Below are 22,387 nucleotides of genomic sequence, written 5' to 3' on the forward strand. Positions count from 1 at the left end.
CAGGAAACAAGAAAAAGCTCAAATAATCAAGCTAACTTTACATCTAAAGCAGCTCGAGAGAGAACAGGCAAGACCTAATGTTAGTAGAAGGAAAGAAATCATAAAGATCAGAGCAGAAATCAATGAAATAGAAACAAAGAAAACCGGAGAAAAGATCAATGAAACGAAAAGCTGGTTCTTTGAAAAGATCAACAAAATTGATAAACCCCTAGCCAGACGTATCAAGCAAAAAAGAGAGAAGACTCACATCAATAAAATTAGAAATGAAAAAGGGGAAGTAACAACGGACATCACAGAAATACAAAGGATCATAAGAGACTACTATTTGCAACTATATGCCCAAAAAATGGAAAACCTAGAAGAAATGGACAAATTCTTAGAAAAGTGCAGTATTCCTACACTAAACCAAGATGAAATAGAAAAGATGAACGGACCCATCACAAGAACTGAAATTGAAACTGTGATTAAAAAACTTCCAACAAACAAAAGTCCAGGACCAGATGGCTTCACAGGCGAATTCTATCAAACATTTAGAGAAGAAAAATGGAGCTGGAGGAATCAGGCTCCCGGACTTCAGACTATACTACAAAGCAACAGTCGTCAAAACTGCATGGTACTGGCACAAAGACAGAAATATGGATCAGTGGAACAGGATAGAAAGCCCAGAATTAAACCCACCCACTTACAGCCAACTAATCGATGACAAAGGAGGCAAGACTATATAATGGAGAAAGGACAGCTTGTTCAGTAAGTGGTGCTGGGAAAACTGGACAGCCACATGGAAAAGAATGAAATTAGAACACTCCCTAACACCATACACAAAAATCAACTCCAAATGGATGAAAGACCTAGATATAAGACCAGACACTATCAAACTCCTAGAGGAAAACAGAGGCCAAACACTCTCTGACATAAACGACAGCAACATCTTCTCAGACCCACCTATCAGAGTACTGACAACAAAAACAAAAATAAACAAATGGGGCCTAATCAAACTTCAAAGTTTCTGCACGGCAAACGAAACCCTAAACGACTCAAAAAGACAACCCACAGAATGGGAGAAAATCTTTGCAAGTGAATCAACTGACAAGGGAGTAATCTCCAAAATTTATAAACACCTTCTGCAGCTCCATAGCAAAGAAACAAACAACCCCATCCAAAAATGGGCAGAAGCTCTAAACAGACAGTTCTCCAAAGAAGACATACAGATGGCCAAGAAACACATGAAAAGATGTTCAGCATCACTCATTATTAGAGAGATGCACATCAAAACCACGATGAGGTACCACCTTACACCAGCCAGAATGGCCATCATCCAAAAGTCTACCAACAGTAAGGGCTGGAGAGGGTGTGGGGAAAAAGGAACCCTAGTACACTGTTGGTGAGATTGTACATTGGTGCAACCACTGTGGAAATCAGTATGGAGACTCCTCGGAAAACTAAACATAGAACTTCCATTGGATCCAGCAACCCCACTCCTGCGCATCTACCCAGAGAAAACCAGGACTCGCAAAGACACATGTACTCCAACGTTCATTGCAGCACTATTTCCAATAGCCAAGACATGGAAACAACCTCAATGTCCATCGACAGAGGAGTGGATCCAGAAGATGTGGTCCATACGTACACACAATGGAATACTACTCAGCCATTAAAAATGACGAAATACCGGCATTCTTAGCAACCTGGATGGACCTAGAAACTATCATGCTACGTGAAGTCAGCTGTACAATGAGACACCAACATCCAATGCTTTTACTGATATGTGGAATCTGAAAAAAAGTCAGACTGAACTTCTTTGCAGAACAGATGCTGACTCACAGACATTGAAAAACTTACGGTCTCTGGAGGAGACAGTTTGGGGGGTGGGGGGATGTGCCTGGGCTGTGGGATGGAAATCCTGTGAAATCAGATTGTTACGATCATTATACAACTACAGATGTGATAAATTCATTTGAGCAATAAAAAAAATAAAATATATATATATCAAGAAAATAAAAGGGAAAATAAATTTTGACATTGTGTCACTAGAATGTGAGCTAATCTGATTTATTAAACATTTGAAACATTTTGTTCAATAATTTTGCTTGTGAACACATTTTAATAGCAATTGTATGCCACATGTATTCCTTTTGGCAAACAGATTGGCAGTTTTTAGTTGAGAATATTCAGGCTATCAAAAAAACAGTTTTATCCTTTGTGAGTAGAAAATATCAATGGGAAATGGCAAAATTTATGAGCACAGTTGGTATTTTAAACTATGCTTTTAAAATAAAAAGTTTGGCTTTGATGTTGCAGGCTTTTTTTCTTTGGGTCATAAAGAACTCTTTGAAAAAAGACTAAAATTGCTGTTGATGTCAAAACTGCAAAGCAGTGTATCATAGGTATCTCATCTCTAGATCTAAGCAAATAACAAACAAATATTTTGCTAACTACTCTTTCTGCTAATGGGCTTTATTATTTTTTAGATACACAATCAAAGATAATTCCAAGAAGCATATTGAAGTATGGGATCCTTCTCCAGAAGAAATTATTTCAAATGAAGTAAACAGGTTAAATCCTGTATTTGCAAAATCTCTACCTGACGAAAATCTCCAGTCGCTTTATAATAAGGAACTGCCTGTGTACATCTGTAATGTAATGTCTCCTGAGAAGATTTATGTTCAGTGGTTATTAACAGAAAATTTACTTAATAGGTATAACATACAAGGAAAACATTTATTGCATATCATTTTATTCTTTTTCTGTATTTCATTTTTGGAGGATCTAGAAGTCACAAATGGAGAATTTCAAAAGTACAAAATGATTTCAGCTAAACATTCACTAAAAGATTATTAAAAGTAGGGTGTTCCCCTGTGGGGCAGTAGGTTAGGGATCTGGCTTTGTCACAACTGTGGTCTGGGTTGGATCCTTGACCCAGGAAGTTGCACATGCTGCAGAAGCAGCCAGAAAAAAATCAGTTAAAAGTATAGAGATAGTGTCTTTATGATGATCTGCACTGTGTGGGGATTTAAAAATTCCATAGATGCTTACTGAGCACCTGTTATTTGACAGCCAGTATTATAGGTGTTGGGGATACAGTGGTTAAACAAGGACAGTTTGTGTGTCATGAGCTTAAATGCTGCTTAGAGAGCGTGAACAAGTGCACCATGTGGTGCCGCCGATGATGATAAAGACAGTAGAGAAACACCAAGCAGCTGGGGAGGAAAACCTCACAGATGGAGTGACCCTTGAGATGGGTCCCGAGGGAGAGGGAGTGAGCCCTGAGGATGTCTGGGAGGAGGGGAGCTGGCTCAGCACCCTGCCGTGGAAAGAGGCTTGGGAAAGCTCGGGAGAGCAGGGTTCCGCTTGGGCTGGACTAGAATGAGGAAGGGACAACAGAAGAAGCATCTTGCTGGAGAGTTACGTGTTATGTGAAGAGGCTTAGAGAGTTAAGTTTTTTCTTCTTTACATAGTTTGGGAGAAAAGATGGTCGCTGCTTATGAAAACTCAACGTGGAAACCCGTTAAATGGGAAAACGACATGCACTGTGCGGTTAAGATCCCAGATAAAAATCAGTGGCAGAGAGGCCAGATCATCAGGATGGTTACAGACACGTTGGTAGAGGTGAGTGCGGATTTAAAAACGTAGTCATGAAAGTGAAAAATAATGAAGTTTGTGCTTTTATCCAGTTTTTATTATGCTTTTCAGTTTGCAAAAAATAATGCAAGTACTGTCTTGCCGTGGACCTAAAGTTGTCGTTTTCCCAGGTCCTGCTGTATGACGTGGGTGTTGAACTGGTGGTGAACATCAACTGTTTAAGGGAGCTTCGGGAAGATCTGAAGACGATGGGAAGGTTGTCTTTGGAATGCTCTCTTGCTGACATAAGGTAGTTTTTAGCTGAGTAAATTTTTCTCATTATTGAATATGATTTTAAAGATTTTTCTTTTTGGATGGGTTTTCATTCCACTGACATAGTCTGAAATTTTTGTAAGATTTAGTTAATTTTAAGGATTTAAGAAGCAGGATAGATAAAAATGTGCAGCACATCAACTTTGATGGTGTTAAGGAAATGGAGATGGGTGATACCTAGACTCAGGTCTCTGGGTAGAGTCCAAACTGTGAAGGTAAAAAAAAAAACTTGAGAAACACAAGCAGATAGAAATAAAATATTTCATAAACTTAGAATTGCATGGAGAGCTAAAAATGTATAAATTACCGGGAGTTCCCGTCGTGGCGCAGTGGTTAACGAATCCGACTAGGAACCATGAGGTTGCAGGTTCGGTCCCTGCCCTTGCTCAGTGGGTTAGGGATCCGGCGTTGCCGTGAGCTGTGGTGTAGGTCGCAGACGCGGCTCGGATCCCGCGTTGCTGTGGCTCTGGTGTAGGCTGGTGGCTACAGCTCCGATTCAACCCCTAGCCTGGGAACCTCCATATGCCGCGGGAGCGGCCCAAGAAATAGCAACAACAGCAACAACAACAACAGACAAAAAGACAAAAGACAAAAAAAAAAAAAATGTATAAATTACCAAAAAGAGTGCATCAGGAGTCTGGGAAATGGCATAGCATAGGTTTAGAGTCTGCTAGAATCCTACCATCAGCGCATAGTCCTGGATGCAGATCTACAGACTGCATGGTCAGCATCTACAACAAAAGTAGGCAACAGGGCGCCCGCCGCCCCCAGCGCAAGCAGGAAGGGCGCCCCACCTTCCAGACCCTGTGGTTATCCCGTTTGCGGGGGAGGATGGGGAGGGAACGCTGCTGGGATCCGCACAGGTCTGAGGATCGGAAGTGGCAACAGTATGTCACCAACGCATTCCAGCCAGTTTGAGAACAGCGATCAAAACGGAGGTTGTGAGGCCGGTGCTCTGGAACAGGCTGCCGGTTCACCGTGCTGGGCCTGCTTAGCCATACAGGCTGCCTTCCGGGACCCCACCCCGAGAAGCTACTGGGAAGGGAGCCTGGCTTGAGCAAGACAGCCAGTGGGGCGAAGGAGAGAAAGATGCAGATGAAAGTAGGGAGAGGAGCAAAGTGTGATGCCCTAGTGTCTGTCACTTTGGGAAAACAGCACAAGAGTTCCAGAGCCATGAAGCTAGAAGAGGTTCGGGTCAAATCCCGTACAAATTATCATGAGAAGAAAAGAATAAGGAACCACATAATACCCTTGAGTCAGTGGAGTTCACGGAAAAGACCTGCTCACCCAACAGCAGTGTTTCGGGGTAGACTCAACCATGCGGAGAATGGTAGACGCCATGAAGAACAACGTAAAACGGAAGTAGGAGAACTCAAGCAAGACCAGTTACAGCCAAAGGAAGACTTGAAAAGAGGGGTGACGGCACTCAGGAAGGACAAGGACATCGTCTCAGAAATGTAGACCAGACTAGAACACACACACACAGACACGTAATAGAAAATGTCTTACGAGAAATACAAGATTAGGAGGACAGATTCTTTTTAATTAAAAAATAGAAACCCAGGGCACCAAAAAGATACCTAAAATAGACAAAGACCCAGTATACATACTAGTAGGAACTTCAAAGGAAGAAAACTAAAATAGAACAAAACAAATATGAAAAACACAATTCCAAAAAGTGTTCCTGAAATTAAAGACTATTTAAAAACATGCGTTGAGAAGTTCCTGTCATGGCTCAGCAGAAACGAATCCGACTAGGAACCATGAGGTTGCAGGTTTGATCCCTGGCCCCGCTCAGTGGGTTAAGGATCTGACACTTCCCTGAGCTGTGGTGTAGGTCGCAGACGCGGCTTGGATCTGGCGTTGCTGTGGCTGTGGTGTAGGCTGGCAGCTGCAGCTCTGATTCGACCCCTGGCCTGGGAACCTCCATATGCTGCAGGTGCAGCCCTAAAAAAAATAAAAATAAGTATTGAAAGGGCACACTGCTTGTCTTGGGAAGTCAGTTCAGGAATGACAACACGGGGAGATTATCTGCTAAAATTACTGATTCACAAGAGAAGTAAAATAACTGTCAGCACCAAAACTTTATGTCAGACGGTAATAGAATAACCTTTAAAAAATACTCAAAATGGCAAACGGTGGGTTTTATGTCCAGCCAACTGACCTTCAGATGTAAAGATCACAGAAATGTGATTTGACCACTCAGGGAGAACTGTTTCCAGGAGCCCTTCCTGAGGACCCTGTGAGGACAAGCTGTGGATAACCCGTAAGACACGAGGGGATTTGACAGGAGGACGATGATGAGCGTTCTGTTTACCAGGATTAAATGATCGCTCTTCTGGAAGCAGGGTCGCATGCAGGGAGATGTGGCACAATTTCAGAGCATGGGAGGTGGAAGAGTATGTATGAGAAGCTGCATAAGCTCACTGTTGTCTGACTGGAGTTAACTGGGAATAAGCACTTCAGATAAGTTGGGAAAGAGAAGAGCTTACTAATACTGATTTAATGGTGGAACTGTATTAATACTTTATATGGAGAAATCAGTGAAAATAGGAAGGTGGCGTGAACTGTGTGTAGTGGGGTCTTAGCTTCTCAGAGAGGAACTGCTTCAAATGGCTTTAAAACACAGACTGTGCATGCTTACCAGAATATATCCCAAGGACAGAAATTACCACCCCCAAAAAAATCATCGCCTGTGGGCATCAGTCCCAGAGCTGGTTGCAGTGTCCCTGAAACTGTGGTGTGTGTGCTGTGGGATAACTCGAAAGAGTGCTCATGCGTTTATCAGTAAGAACAGAGGTGGTTGGTAGACGGTAAAAATGTAACGTCAGGTTACCTTGTGCTCCCAATTGTGAATTAGAAATAATAGTAGAAACTCATAGTGTATTTTAACTGTAAAAAGTATATGTATTTTTAGCCTTGTAACATGAAGGAGCCAGTAGCAGTGAGCTATGCTGGTGCACAAATTGTGGTCTCCAGATAGCATTTCCCACTCAAAGAAATTGGTTTTCTTTGGGGAAAGATTTGATTCCAGGTCTTGGGCAGGAAATGTACAACATGAGCCTAGAATATCTTGACATAGCGAAAAGCAGTGTGTCCGTGCTGGCTGGACAGGTGAGATGACAGAAAGACTGAAGGAGCCAGTCTGGAGGAACTTCCACTCACCGAAGATGGGACGGTTTGAGCAACAGTAGGATGATTATCGTCCTGTGTCAGAGCATTTGCTATAAATCCCTAGGCTCATAGAGTGATTTTTTTAAAAATCTTATTGCTAACTTTTCGAGGATCCTAGGGAACCAACATCTCTTTGTTCTGAAAAATCGGTAAATAAGGGAAATGAGCACTTTCCTTGTGTGCAGTCTGTCTTTATTTCAAAGTAATCAAATAGGTAAGGGCAGGTTCTTTCTAAGTATTCCAGCTGACAAAGGAAGAACGCTATCACTGGAACACCACCATTTTACAACCCCCATAAACTAAGGGGTCTAATCGTTGGTGGCTGCTGACCTCCCCAGGAGAATCAGACATGAGCTTCCTCCGTCAAGGGCACAGTACCGTCTGCATAGTGTTGCTGAACAAAGAAACATGCAAACCCGAATCTGACCAAGACTCTAGACCTGACTATGAATTTGAAGGAAATACAGGGCAGAGGAACATGGGGACACCCCGAGAATGCTGACGATGTAGCAGTCAGCCACATTCAAGCCATGGAAGTTGCAGAGCAGACAGCAGCTCAGTTATTCAGCAGAAAACTGCAGGGGAAGAGATGGAAGGGCATTGCGGGTACATTGTCCGCTTGGGAAGCGTGGACCGTGCTTGCGTTACCTGTCCAGGCTGTCACTGAACATTGTCTAAACGGTCGAGATTAGTGAGTTACTAAATTTTAGTTTATTTTTTGTTTTTGCTTTGTAGAGCCACACCCTCGGCATATGGAGGTTCCCAGGCTAGGGGTCCAATCGGAGCTACAGCTGCCGGCCTACACCACAGCCACAGCCACAGCCACAGCCACTCGGAATCCGAGCCGTGTCTGCGACCTACACCACAGCTCACGGCAACGCCAGATCCTTAACCCACTGAGCGAGGCCAGGGATCGAACCTGCGTCCTCATGGTTCCTAGTTGGAGTCGTTTCTGCTGCGCCACAACAGGAAGTCCTGTTTTAAGTCGGTCGTTACATTTTCTCTCCTTGCCCCATGTTTTATACTTCGAGGGACACATTTTACATCTTTTTATTTTAGTCTTCCCTTAAGTAAATGTTGTAATTTTAGTTATTTTTGCTTCTTTGGCCTCTTTAACATTTCAGCATTCATGCTTGCTTTGCAAGTGGTTGGTCCACTACTTTTCATGTAGTTACCATCGTCAGTGAGATTATCGCTTGCGTGTGTTTTCTTATTGTTAACCAGTGGCGTTTCTTCTCGGCCTAAGTTAAGTCCTCTAACATTGCTTGTAGGGCCAGTTTAGTGAGGATGAACTCCTTTAGCTCTGGCTTGTCTGGGGTACTCCTCATCTCCCTTCAGCGCTGAAGGAAACATTGCTAGGTAGAGATTTCTTAGTGGGAAGTTTTTTCCTTTTCAGCAGTTGGACCATATCATGCCACTCTCGTTTGATCTTTAAAGATTGTTTAAGAATCTGTTGATAGCCTCATGGGGATTCCTATGTGCATCACCAGTTGTTTTTTCTCCTGCTTTTAGGATTTTCTCTTTATCCTTAACTTTTACAATTTTAATTATAATGAGCCTCCATGTAACCCTTTGTGTTCATCTTGCTGGAGCCCTCGCAGCTTCCCGGACCTGGAGGTCTGTTTCCTTCCCCAGGTTAAAGAAGTTTTAGCCAGTGTTTCTTCAGACAGTTTTTTTGGCTCTTTGTCTCTCTCTCTCCTTCTTCTGGGACTCCTATAATGCAGGTGTCATTCTACTTGATGTTGTCCCAAAAGTCCCTTAAGGTCCCCTCACTCTTATTTTTTCATCCTTTGTGGCTGGGTGAGTTCCAGTGCTCAGCCTTGTGCTTGCTGACACGCTCTTCCTCCTCCCCAGCCTGCTGGGGGTTTTTTGGGGTTGTTGATTTTTTTTGGGGGGGGTGCCTTTTGTCTTCTTAGGGCTGCACCCACGGTATCTGGAGGTTCCCAGGCTAGGGGTTAAAGTGGAGCTGTAGCCACCGGCCTACACCACAGCCACAGCAGTGCTGGATCCTGAACCCACTGAGTGAGGCCAGGGAGCGAACCCACAACCTCATGATTCCTAGTTGGATTCGTTTCCACTGCACCACAAAGGGAACTCCCCCTTCTGCTGTTGAACCTCTCTGGTGCATCTTTCATTCAGGCGCAGCTTCTCGTTGGTACTTTGTCGTATTCTCTGTCCCTCTGTCGAAGTTCTCACAGTGTTCATCCATTCTTCTCCTGAGTTTGGAGAGCACATTGATGATGGTAACTTTTAAGCATTTATCAGGTGGATTACTTTATTTAGTTCTTTTTCGTAGGTTTTCATCTTGTTCTTTGGTTTGGAACATATTCCTCTGCCTCCTCATTTTGCCTCATTCTCTTTGTTTCTACAGATTAGGTAAATCACTGTCTCTTCCTGTCTTGAAAGAGTAGCCTTATTTAGGAGATGCACTGTGGGGCCCAGATGTACAGTCCTGCCTGCCACTGCAGCCTGGCACTCAAGGTGTGTCCCCTCTGTGGGCTGTGTGCGCCCTCCTGTTGGGCACTTCTGCAGGGCACAGGAGGGCAGGGTTGCTAGGATGGCTTGGAGGCCCAGCTGAGGCCCCAGGATGGTCAGGGCTTTGAGCAGGGCAGACCCACTGGTACTAACACGTTAGGGGGAACTTTGAGTGCTGGCTTTAGCAAGACGCCTGCAGTGACAAAAAGGGCACCTGCTAGTGTCTCCATCCCTGGGAGGCACTGCAGCTGGTCCCTGCTTTTCCAGCAGATGCTTTACTGTTTAATAAGAGGGTCCATGCATTGTTCAGTCTGGTGTTTTGCACTTGTTTTAGGTTAAGTCTGGGCACAGGCCTTTTAAGAACAGGTGTTCTGGGAGTTCCCATCGTGGCTAAGTGGTTAACGAATCCAACGAGGAACCATGAGGTTGTGGGTTCGATCCCTGGCCTCACTCAGTGGGTTTAGGATCTGGCGTTGCCATGAGCTGTGGTGTAGCTTACAAGCATGTCTCGAATCTGGCGTGGCTGTGGCGTAGGCTGGCAGCTACAGCTCTGATTAGACCCCTAGCCTGGGAACCTCCACATGCCACGGGAGCAGCTCTAAAAAGACAGGGGAAAAAAAAGAACAGGTTTTCTATTCCCTGCAGTTCTCTGGTTTTCCTGGTCATATTCCCTGTTGATTTTCAGAGCCAACAGGGAATCTGGGGGCGCCTCTGTTCTGCTAGGGGGCCTCACATAGAGCTCGAATCCCTTGCTCCTCGGTGAAGAGTTCCAGCCTCTGTGACCCCTCCTGATGGTGGATCTCTGCAGCTGGGGGGCCCTTTCCTTGCTGAGGATGTATCTCTGCCTCTCCTGCCTTTTGTGACGCTGCCCTTTTCCCCTTTGTGGTGGAGGCTCTGTTCATTGTTAGGACAGAATTCTGTCTACTCTTAGTTGTTCCCAGGATTGTAGAGAAGGCGTTGCTGTAGACACCTTGAACTCCATGTGAGGGGCTGCAAAGGAACACCGCTGTCTCCAGAGTCTGGTAATGGCTGAACTCAGTCTTGTCTGGACCCTGTGTTAATTGCCTCTTAACGGGTGTCATCTTACTTCATCACCACAGCAAACCTTTAAGCTCTAGATAGTTTCTTAAATGAAATCTTCATGAAGATAAGGAACTTCCAGATGGCATGGGTGTGGCCCCAAACAAAAAAACTTATACCTACTTTTTGAAGGGTTCTCAATGTAGCCTCAGAGCAGATGTAAGTAAGTAAGTTAGCATGTGATTTGGACCATAAGTAGAAAAGAGGCTATGAAAATGCTGAAGAAAATTGTAAAAATAATACACAGCCATGTTTAAGTTGATTTCTCACTACATACGTCGTTGATTCAAACATGTATGTATGTGATGGTTCTTTGACTTGTCTGTATCCTATTCTGTTTGTTAGAAACAAGTTGTCGTTTCCATTGTAGACCAGCCGGTGGGAGTGACAAGTGGACGGCGACCGCCTGTGACTGTCTCTCGTTGTACCTCAGCGGAGCCGTGGCGACAGTCATCCTACAGGTGTGTCACGGGGTGGGGCACCGCAGACGCACACGGGTCACTCCTTGTGTTTTCCACACGTCCCCTTCTTTCGCTGAGAAAGTTACAGCGATTTGGATTATTTTTGCAGTTTTTTTTTTTTTTTTTTTTTTGCCTTACTTCATTGTAATGTGTTTGCTAGTAGATGTGTCCCACAGATGATTATATGGGGGAATCAAACAAAAGGCAGACCTGGGAAAGTGTATTTCAGTTATATAATTTACAAAGAATTTAGGAGACTGGAGAAATTGGTTGTTGAGGGGGCACCCCTCCCACCCAGTCTAGGCTTCAGCCGTCCCGCACTCCCTGCCTTTGGTAAAATCAGCGGTGAGGTTTTCCTGACATACGTCCTCAACACTGCCTCTTCCCCACTGATGCGTCCAGGCATCTTCCTCTCTGATGTATTCGGATATCAAAATCACTCACTGGGGAGTTTTCCTTTCTGGCATATGGAGAAACGAGGAGGAAATGCCTGTGAAAAGTGTAATGTTTATAAGAAGATTGCGTTTTTGTGTCTCATGTTTGCTCTGCTCTTAAATCACTGCAGGAGAACAACACAGCCTGGCCACTACCTGTGAAAATTTTCTGCAGAGATGAGAAGGGAGAACGTGTTGATGTTTCTAAATACTTGATTAAAAAGGGTTTGGCTTTGAGAGAAAGGAGGTATAGACTTTCAAAAGATTTTTCTGATGGAGGCTTCTGATTTTTGTGTGTAAATCTTCATAGCTGTGTGTGCTCAGACCGGAATTGCCTCTTTTTTTGCTCTTAAAAATTATTTATAATCTAAACCTGAGGAGCCAGCTCAGAAGTAAGTTCATTCAGGATTGCAAAATGTGTGAGCCTTTAGTGATATTTTTGCTTTTTATGCTTTGCCCTTTAGTCTGTCATTTACACTCTGAACCAGAGGAAGAGAGATTATAGAGTGGGTTCCAGATCTGAGCCCTTGGGCCTCGTCTGCTTAGGTGTTGATGTTTATTCAAGCTGTATGTTAGAATTTTTCATAGGCGTATGCTAAAATGTGTGTGTGTGAAATGCGTAGCAAATAAATAGAAATGGGTACCAAAAAATATAATTGAGCATGTTAACATTTAAAGATGCTCTTAGGTAATAAGCTTGGGGTTTAAGTGCCTTTGGTCCAAGAGGAAACGGGTCACAATATTGTCAGCGCCCTCGTCTCCTCTTTTGATCTCTCCTGGCAGAGGTGGAGGTGTATTAGAATGGCAGACACACGTTCCAGGTAGCCACCTTCTGCCGTGCGCGGCCAGACCTCTTTCTTTATCTTAGGTTTTTGTATCTTACCTTATTTGCACCAGGACTGCAGTCCTAACGAAATGGAAAGAGAAAGAGAAATCAGCATTAAAATGGAATCTGAAGTAGCTGGCTGGGTGTGGTGGACTCGGACTGCGTGTGGGGCTTGGCCTGTGTGCGGGGCTTGGCCGATGGCCAGCAGCCAGGCTCGGCATCTTCACTCCTACCTGTGTCTCTCTTCCTGTTCACTGACTTCAGGTGGATGGTCAGAAAGGCTCAGCAGGTTAATACAACCAACGGTATCTGCCACTGCTCCATGTTCTTTTCTGCTTTTGTGGCAGTAAAACTACTCCTTGAGGCTGGGGTGATGAGGGAGCATCCTTCGTGCAGAATTATGAAGCTGTTTGTATCAGTGCTCATTCCCTTCAAAAAAAATGCACAGCAGTGGAAGGAACAACAATCTGCTGAACTTTTTCTAACATAAGTGGTGTTTAGTTCCTCCTCGGATTTCCTAGGCTTTTTTTTTTTGTTTGTTTGTTTTTTTTTTTTTTGGTCTTTTGTCTTTTGTCTTTTTAGAGCTGCACCCATGGCATATGGAGGTTCCTGGGCTAGGGGTCAAATCGGAGCTACAGCTGCTGGCCTACACCACAGCCACAGCAACTCAGGATCCGAGCCGTGTCTGCAGCCTGCACCACAGCTCACAGTGATTTAATGCATTTAGGTGAAATTATATTGCTTTATTCTCATCAAGCTTGTTCATGATTTAAAATAATTTTCATTACAAATTAATTATGGTCATTTTTATGTAATGTTAGACTAAGATATCCCAGATAGGGCAAATATCTTCTTTAAATGTCAAATACATCGTAAGGATTTTTGTTTTCTTTGCCCATGGTTAGATATTTTCTTTTTGATGTTACAGAAGTAATAAATTAGATAACAGTCATTCATTATCCCAGAAGTCTCTGGAGATTCCCCTGGAACAGGGGGCGTCAGTGATTCCTAAGTGTGTTCAAATTAACTCCGACCCTGACAAAAAAGCTGCTGCTGTTATCAGTGAACCCAAGGTGTCTGAATTTAAGGAGAAAATTCTGGACCCAAGAACCACTGGATGCTATAAACCACCAGCTATTCCTAAGCAGGAAGTTTTTGAGGCAGTAGTCAGCTGCGTTGGTGATGATGGAACCATATTCGTGGTGCCTAAAGTATCAGGTAAGGTCTGTCAGATTATGAAAGGTTATTTGGTAAAAGCAGTCACTAGCAGCTCCACTTCCCTAGCAAGATACACATGGATTGAAATAATTTGGGGAGATAGTTAACCTTTCTGAACCTCGTTTTCTCTGAGTTGTTGTGAGGGCTAAATGATACTGCACAAAAGGTGCTTTTCACAGTGACTAGCGCATAAAAATCATTTATTGAGACGTTGGTGCTGGATAAACTGGGCCTAAGATAAGCATGGGGGTGGTCCCAGCTTTGTAAGAGCACTTAGGCAAGTTTGGAGGCTCTCTGAAAAAAGAATATAAATGTCCCCGTTCTTGCGATCTCTTTAGGCTTATGTATCAAGGCTTCCTTCCTACAATCTGATGTGTCTAAAACACTGCATGACCTACAGCAAGACGTCAGCTCCATTAGCTTCGTAGTAAAGTTCACCTAGGGGTCAGGGGTGTGATGGCAGCGAATTTGTCGAAGGCTTCGTCTCATTGGTTGATTTCCTAAATGCTGTTTTTTAATTTGAAAACCAGACTAAACCTTTGTAATCAGCCCCACTAGAAGTGAGTAGTGGTTCAGACCTCTAGCAGTAGTTGTTAATCCAGAAACTTGGCTTGATGGGTGTAAGTCCTCACAGCTAGAACAGGTTGACGGCTCTGAGCCAGGCAGGGTGCTCGACCCTTCCATCCAGTCCCCTGCCGTCCTGATGACGTGGGTGGGCACCGTTGCACCCAGTGTGCAGAAGAACAGACTGAGGCTTATGCCCAAGAACTCACAGCTGAGGTGGTAGAACTGTCAACGGGAACTGAGACCAGAGCTTGCCTTCTGTAGTGTCAGCTATCAGCATATGTATTTCCTGTGGGAATAATGAGCCAGTTTGCAGGAATTAGCAACGTCAGAATTTTAGTTTTATATCCACAGCGTTAAAACGCTGTGTATGAGCATCAGATAGCGTATCAGGCGTGCTCACTGTCACGTAGATGTGCTATCAAAGTGATACTAAAGGCTTAGCTCCTTTGTATTAGGCTCCCTGGTATGTGTCTACAGCTTTTAATACTCTTGCACTCTCAACATGATGCTTGCATTTATAACCAGAGATCAGAATAACACTTTACACATTGTTAGTAGTATGTTTCAAAACATGTAGAAGCCACTGACTGAATTACATGTTTATTAAAGCTCTGTTATATGGGGACTGATTTTTAATTTCTTACAATGTTATCTAAGTGATGAAGTTATAAAGGTAGATGATGACTTCATTTGAAAATCGTAGAGAATTTTTCCTAAATGCTCTGTTTTTAATGATTTCTTTAGAATTCGAGCTACTAAAAATGATGAATGAAATTCAAAGTAATTTAAAATGCCTTGGTCTCTTGGAGCCTTATTTCTGGAAAAAGGGAGAAGCCTGTGCAGTGAGGGGATCGGACACCCTGTGGCACCGAGGGAAGGTAACGGAGGTCGTCGGCGGCACCGTCAGGGTGAGTCCGACCTGCTTCGTGCCTCCTCTGAGGCTGAATGCTGTCTGTAAATTAGGTGGTCTTTGGAATCTGAATACATACATTTGTGAAAAAACAGTTTTAATGAGGTCATTCCTAAAGGAAGGTCAGTCAGATGCATTACACATTTGTGATGAGAATTCTCTTTTTAAGTATATTTATTAACCTGAATAACAAAAAAAACCTATGTCTAGGAGTTCCCGTCGTGGCGCAGTGGTTAACGAATTCGACTAGGAACCATGAGGTTGCGGGTTCGGTCCCTGCCCTTGCTCAGTGGGTTAACGATCCGGCGTTGCCGTGAGCTGTGGTGTAGGTTGCAGACGCGGCTCGGATCCCGCGTTGCTGTGGCTCTGGCGTAGGCCGGTGGCTACAGCTCCGATTCAACCCCTAGCCTGGGAACCTCCATATGCCGCGGGAGCGGCCCAAGAAATAGCAACAACAACAACAAAAAAGACAAAAAGACAAAAAAAAAAAAAAAGACCTATGTCTAGTGAAGGATTTGCCACTAATGCTTTAATGGTGCCAACTCAGTTTGAATCGGCAGCCCTGTTTGAACATGGAGTGTTGAGTGAAACAGCTTGTTTTCCAGAGTGTTTGGTATCTCTCAGCAAGTCTGTTTACAGGCCCCTAGTTTACGCTTCCCAATAAGGGTTTGTGTATCTTTCCAGACTCCTAAGGCCAGTGCTTGAGTTTTATCCACAATCTTCAGAAAGAGCTGCAGGCAGCTGACCCCTGAGCAGCAGGGGGTCTAGGGTACCAACAGCCCACCTCAGTGTATCTGTGCTGTTGCTCTGTAGCTGTGTTTCCGTGTCGCAGATTCAACCACCCATGGATTGTGAGGTACTGTCACAGGTTTCTATGGAGGAAAATCCTTGTCTCAGTGGACCTCATAGTTTAAACTGGGGTGTTCAAAGGGTCAACTGTATTTTGAAAAAATGTGTTTATAAAAATAGAGATGAAAATGCCTCCATTTACAATGTACTTACTAACTAAAGCAATGAAATCAAGAGACATTCTACCTATGAAATTTTGGTTTTAACAGGGGAGGAAAAATTAAGAAGAAAAATCTTACGTTAGTACTTGCATAGGAGTTCCTGCTGTGGTGCAATAGGTTAAGAATCTGACTGCAGCAGCCGAGGACACTGCAGAGGCATGGGTTTGACCCCTAGCCCAGCGCAGTGGATGAAAGGATTTGGCATTGCCATGTAATTCCAGCCCTGGCCAGGATCTTCTATATGCCTTGGGTACTGCCATTAAAAACAAAAACCAAAAACTCTCTTTTTTTTTTTTTTTTGCTTGCTACAGCTATACCCGTGGCATATGGTTGTTCCCAGGCTAGGGGTTGAATTGGAGTTGCAGCTCCTGGGCTGTTCCACAGCTACAGCAACACTAGATATGAGCACCTATGCCACAGCTTACCACAACGCTGGGTCCTTAACCCACTGATCGAGGCCAGGGATCGAACCCACAGCCTCACGGATACTAGTTGGGTTCTTAACTTGCTGAGCCACAACAGGAACTCCCCCACAAAAAAAAAAAAAAACAACTAGCACAGGAATTTAGTATCTATTTCATGATGACACCTAATGATTACATTACATTCAGGTTTATAAGGTTTGCCACACGTGTGTGCTCTTATTTTCTTGTTTCCAACTAGCATAGATGTAGATTATCTTCCACATTTTACTAATAGGAAAATTGAAGTTTATGTTCTGTGATGTGCCCAAGGTCAGCCTTTCAGTGGGCGATGGTGCTGAAATTCATGTCCAGTTGTGGGTTCCTAAATTTCCCATTAAGTCTTGTGGGTTTGTGCTGGAATCCAAATTTTAGATGCTTTTAATAGAAATCAAGTGGCTACAAATTTTGGATTAGTATTTAAGTATATGGGTACTTATAGACATGTATTTATATGCCAATAATCCATTTTTATATGTATTTGAATTATTCAGCTAACCTTTTTTTATATAAAAGTAAATTGAAATGCAGTCTTTATTAAGTTGTCAGCATTCATGAACTCTACATGTATATAATCCAAATAAATAAGGATGACCTTGGAAGTAACCCTGACCCTAACTAGCCCTCTTTCCACATGAGAGACCTCCACCTCCAGCCCGCTGTGTCTATGCTCAGTCACTTGAGAGCAGAGAACAAAACCTGAGAAACGCTGGTGAAGGCTGCAGTCCAGTAGGCTCCCTGACATCATAGACTCCAGACCACTCCCCCCGACACCTTCCTACCACATCACCGAAGGCCCTTGAGAGCGGTTCCTTTCACACAGTATATGTCTGGCTCTCAAGAAAAGAAACAGGAGTTCCCATCGTGGCTCAACGGAAATGAATCTGACTAGTATCCATGAGGACGCAGGTTCGATCCCTGGCCTTGCTCGGTGGTTAAGGATCCAGCGTTGCTATGAGCTGTGGTGTAGGTTGGAGATGCAGCTTGGATCTAGGATTGCTGTGGCTGTGGCGTAGGCCGGTGGCTACAGCTCCGATTGGACCCCTAGCCTGGGAACCTCCATATGCCGCGAGTGCGGCACAAAGAAGTAGCAAAAAAAGACAAAAAAAAAAAAAAAAAAAAAAAAAGGAAAAGAATCTAAACAATAGGATATTGGCATAAAAACAGATGCGAAGATCAGTGGCCTGGAATAGACAGCCTAGAAATAAACCTCTGCATGTATGGACAATTACTTTATGACAAATGAGCCAAGAATTTGCACTGGGGATAGGACAGTCTCTTCAATAAATGGTGCTGGGAAAACCAGGCAGCCACATGTGGAAAAAAATGAAGCTAGACCATGGTCTTATACCATATGCAAAAATTAATTCAAAATGGATTAAAGATGTGAACATAATGCCTGAAGCCATAAAACTCCTGGAGGAAAACATAGTAAGTTATTTAACATATATGGTATGGTGTATGTATATATGCCATATATAATATATATACAAATTACCATAGATACGTTGGTAATTTGTTGGAGCTGACTAAAAAGCTGAACAGCAAAGGAATCAGCAAAATGAAAAGGCAGCCTACTGAATGGAAGAAAATATTTTGAAATCATGAATCTTTTAAGGAATTGATATCCAAAGTATATGGAGAACTCATAAACCTGCAGCCCAGAAATAAACCCACACACGTAGGGTCAGTCTGTAACAAAGGAGGCAAAAATATACAGTGGAGAAATGATGGTCTCTTCAGTAAGCAGTGCTGGGAAGCTGGACAGCTGCATGTGGAAGAAGAAAATTAGGAAATCCTCGGAGTTCTGAGCTGTGGCTCAGTGGTAACAAACCCGACTAGGGACCATGAGGATACAGGTTCAGTCCCTGACCTCGTTCACTGGGTTAAGGATCCGGCATTGCTGTGGCTGTGGTGTAGGCCAGCAGCTTCAGCTCCAGTTTGACCCCTAGCCTGAGAATTTCCATATGCCATGGGCACGGATCTAAAAAAAAAAATCTCTGTTGTTTTTTTCTTGATCTCTTTACAGCTGCACTTGCAACTTACGGAAGTTCCCAGGCTAGAGGTTGAACTGCAGCTGCATTTGTGATCTACGCTGCAGCTTGCAGCACCGTCAGCAAGGCCAGGGATTGAACTTACATCTTCACACACACTGTGTCAGGTTCTTAACCTGATGAGCCACATGGGAACTCCTAGAAGATTCTTTAACACTATATACAAAAATAAACTCAAAATGGGTTATAGACCTAAATGTAAAACCAGACGCCATAAAACCCTTAAAGGAAAACATAGGCAGAATAGTCTTTGACATAGATTGCAGCAGTGTTTTGGGGGGGGTCCATCTCCCAAAGCAGAGGAAATAAAAGCAAAAATAAACAAGTGGGGCCTGATTAACCGTAAAAGCTTTTGCACAGCTAAGAAAACCTTTGACCAAAAAAAGCCTATTGGAGTTCCCGTCGTGGCTCAGTGGTTAACGAATCCACCTAGGAGCCATGAGGTTAAAGTTTCAATCCCTAGCCTTGCTCAGTGGGTTAAGGATCCGGCATTGTTGTGAGCTGTGGTGTAGGTTGCAGACACGGCTCGGATCCCCGCATTGCTGTGGCTGTGGCATAGGTTAGTGGCTACAGCTCCGATTCAACCCTAGCCTGCGCCACAGGAGTGGCCCAAGAAATGGCAAAAAAAAAAAAAAAAAGCCTATTGATTGGGAGAAAATATTTGCAAATGATATGACCAATAAAGGGCTAATATCCAACATATATAAACAGCTCATACAACTCAGCTTCAGGAGTTCCTGTCATGGCACAGTGGAAATGAATCCAATTTGGAGCCATGAAGTTGAGGGTTCGATCCCTGGCCTTGCTCAGCGGGTTAAGGATGAGCGTTGCCATGAGCTGTGGTATAGGTCGTAGACACACTTCGGATCTGAAAAAACAACTTAAAAAAAAAAAAACCAAAAAACCTGGTTTAAAAACAGGCAGAAGAATTGAGTAGATTCTTCCAGAGAAAATGCAGATGGCTAACAGACACATGAAAAGATACTAAACATTGCTAATCATCAGGAAAATGCAGATCAAAACCACTACACAGGGGAGTTCCTGTTGTAGCGCAGGGAAAACAAATCCAACTAGGCACCATGAGGTTTGGGGTTCAATCTCTGGCCTCGATCACTGGGTTAAGGATTCGGGGTTGCCATGAGCTGTGGCGTATGTTGCAGACGTGGTTTGGATCTGGCGTGGCTGTGGCTGTGTCAGGCCGGAAACTGTAGCTCAGATTCAACCCCTAGCTTGGGAACCTCCATATGCTGTGGGTGTAGCTCTAAAAAAAAACAAACAAACAAAAAAAAAAGAAATGCAGCACAGTATCACCTCACACCTGTCAGAATGGCTGTCCTAAGAAAGAAAACAAATAAATGCTTGTGAGGATGCGGAGAAAAGGGAACTTGAGACACTGATGGTGGGAATGTGAATGAGTACAGCCACTGTGAAAAGGAGTATGGGGGACCCTCAAAAAAATAGAACTGCTATAAGACCCAGCAGTTCTAATCCTGGGTATATCCCCCAAAAAAACTACACTAATTCAAAACGATTTATGCTAATAATAGCAGCATTGTTTACAATAGCCAAGATATGGAAGCAACCTAAGTGTCGGTTAAAGAAGACGTGGCGCATATACACAACGGAACATTGTGTGTACCTCTTAAACCCCAGATCTTATATGGCCCACCCCCTTCCCTCTCCCTCCTGGTAACCACCAGTTTATCTACACGTCTGCTGCTTTTTTGTTTTTTGTTTTTTGTTTTTTTCTCAAATGAATTTATCACATCTGTAGTTGTATAATGATCATAACAATGTAATTTCACAGGATTTACATCCCACAGCCCAGGCACATCCCCCCACTCCCCAGACTGTCTCCTCTGGAGACCATAAGTTTTTCAATGTCTCTGAGTCAGCATCTGTGCTGCAAAGAAGTTCAGTCTGTCCTTTTTTCAGATTCCACATGTCAGTGAAAGAATTGGATGTTGGTGTCTCATTGTACGGCTGACTTCACTTAGCATGATAGTTTCTAGGTCCATCCAGGTTGCTAAGAATGCCGGTATTTCGTCATTTTTAATGGCTGAGTAGTATTCCATTGTGTATATGGACCACATCTTCTGGATCCACTCCTCTGTCGATGGACATTGAGGTTGTTTCCATGTCTTGGCTATTGGAAATAGTGCTGCAATGAACGTTGGAGTACATGTGTCTTTGCGAGTCCTGGTTTTCTCTGGGTAGATGCGCAGGAGTGGGGTTGCTGGATCCAATGGAAGTTCTATGTTTAGTTTTCCGAGGAGTCTCCATACTGATTTCCACAGTGGTTGCACCAATGTACAATCTCACCAACAGTGTACTAGGGTTCCTTTTTCCCCACACCCTCTCCAGCCCTTACTGTTGGTAGACTTTTGGATGATGGCCATTCTGGCTGGTGTAAGGTGGTACCTCATCGTGGTTTTGATGTGCATCTCTCTAATAATGAGTGATGCTGAACATCTTTTCATGTGTTTCTTGGCCATCTGTATGTCTTCTTTGGAGAACTGTCTGTTTAGAGCTTCTGCCCATTTTTGGATGGGGTTGTTTGTTTCTTTGCTATGGAGCTGCAGAAGGTGTTTATAAATTTTGGAGATTACTCCCTTGTCAGTTGATTCACTTGCAAAGATTTTCTCCCATTCTGTGGGTTGTCTTTTTGAGTCGTTTAGGGTTTCGTTTGCCGTGCAGAAACTTTGAAGTTTGATTAGGCCCCATTTGTTTATTTTTGTTTTTGTTGTCAATACTCTGATAGGTGGGTCTGAGAAGATGTTGCTGTCGTTTATGTCAGAGAGTGTTTGGCCTCTGTTTTCCTCTAGGAGTTTGATAGTGTCTGGTCTTATATCTAGGTCTTTCATCCATTTGGAGTTGATTTTTGTGTATGGTGTTAGGGAGTGTTCTAATTTCATTCTTTTCCATGTGGCTGTCCAGTTTTCCCAGCACCACTTACTGAACAAGCTGTCCTTTCTCCATTATATAGTCTTGCCTCCTTTGTCATCGATTAGTTGGCTGTAAGTGGGTGGGTTTAATTCTGGGCTTTCTATCCTGTTCCACTGATCCATATTTCTGTCTTTGTGCCAGTACCATGCAGTTTTGACGACTGTTGCTTTGTAGTATAGTCTGAAGTCCGGGAGCCTGATTCCTCCAGCTCCATTTTTCTTTTTTGGGATGTCTTTGGCGATTCTGGGTCTTTTGTGCTTCCAAACAAACTTTAAAATATTTTGTTCGAGTTCTGTGAAAAATGTCCTTGGTCATTGGAAAGGGTATTGCATTGAATCTGTAGATTGCCTTAGGTAATATCGTCATTTTGATAATATTAACTCTTCCAATCCACGAGCATGGTATATCTTTCCATCTATTTGTGTCATCTTTGATTTCATTCATCAGTGGCTTGTAGTTTTCAGAGTACAGGTCTTTTGTCTCTTTAGGTAGGTTTACTCCTAGGTATTTTATTCCTCTGGATGTGATGGTAAACAGGATTGCTTCCCTAATTTCCTTTTCTGCTCTTTCATTGTTAGTATATAGAAATGCCGTCGATTTCTGTGTATTGATTTTGTATCCTGCGACTTTGCCAAATTCGTGGATGAGCTCTAACAGTTTTCTGGTAGAGCCTTTAGGATTCTTTAGGTATAGTATCATGTCGTCTGCAAATAGTGATAGTTTTACATCTTCCTTTCCAATTTGGGTTCCTTTTATTTCTTTTACTTCTCTGATTGCTGTGGCTAGGACTTCCAGAACTATGTTGAAGAGTAGTGGCGAGAGCGGACATCCTTGTCTTGTTCCTGATCTCAGCGGGAATTCCTTCAGCTTTTCACCATTG

At 43.4% G+C, this 22,387-nt stretch overlaps 1 protein-coding gene across 4 annotated transcripts in view; it reads left to right on the forward strand.

Annotated features, from left to right (window-relative positions):
- Nucleotides 1–22,387, forward strand: part of RNF17 (ring finger protein 17) — a 126,583-nt gene that overhangs the window by 84,054 nt on the left and 20,142 nt on the right. For all 4 annotated transcript variants that reach the window (XM_021065407.1, XM_021065408.1, XM_021065410.1 and 1 more), the window contains 7 exons: nucleotides 2,469–2,696; nucleotides 3,456–3,606; nucleotides 3,750–3,868; nucleotides 10,991–11,081; nucleotides 11,647–11,762; nucleotides 13,270–13,559; nucleotides 14,871–15,034. In XM_021065407.1, the coding sequence (XP_020921066.1) occupies nucleotides 2,469–2,696; nucleotides 3,456–3,606; nucleotides 3,750–3,868; nucleotides 10,991–11,081; nucleotides 11,647–11,762; nucleotides 13,270–13,559; nucleotides 14,871–15,034 (1,159 nt within the window). The remainder of the gene's footprint in view (nucleotides 1–2,468; nucleotides 2,697–3,455; nucleotides 3,607–3,749; nucleotides 3,869–10,990; nucleotides 11,082–11,646; nucleotides 11,763–13,269; nucleotides 13,560–14,870; nucleotides 15,035–22,387) is intronic.

This window comes from Sus scrofa, chromosome 11 (assembly GCF_000003025.6).
Source record: "Sus scrofa isolate TJ Tabasco breed Duroc chromosome 11, Sscrofa11.1, whole genome shotgun sequence".
Taxonomy (NCBI): Eukaryota; Metazoa; Chordata; class Mammalia; order Artiodactyla; family Suidae; genus Sus; species Sus scrofa.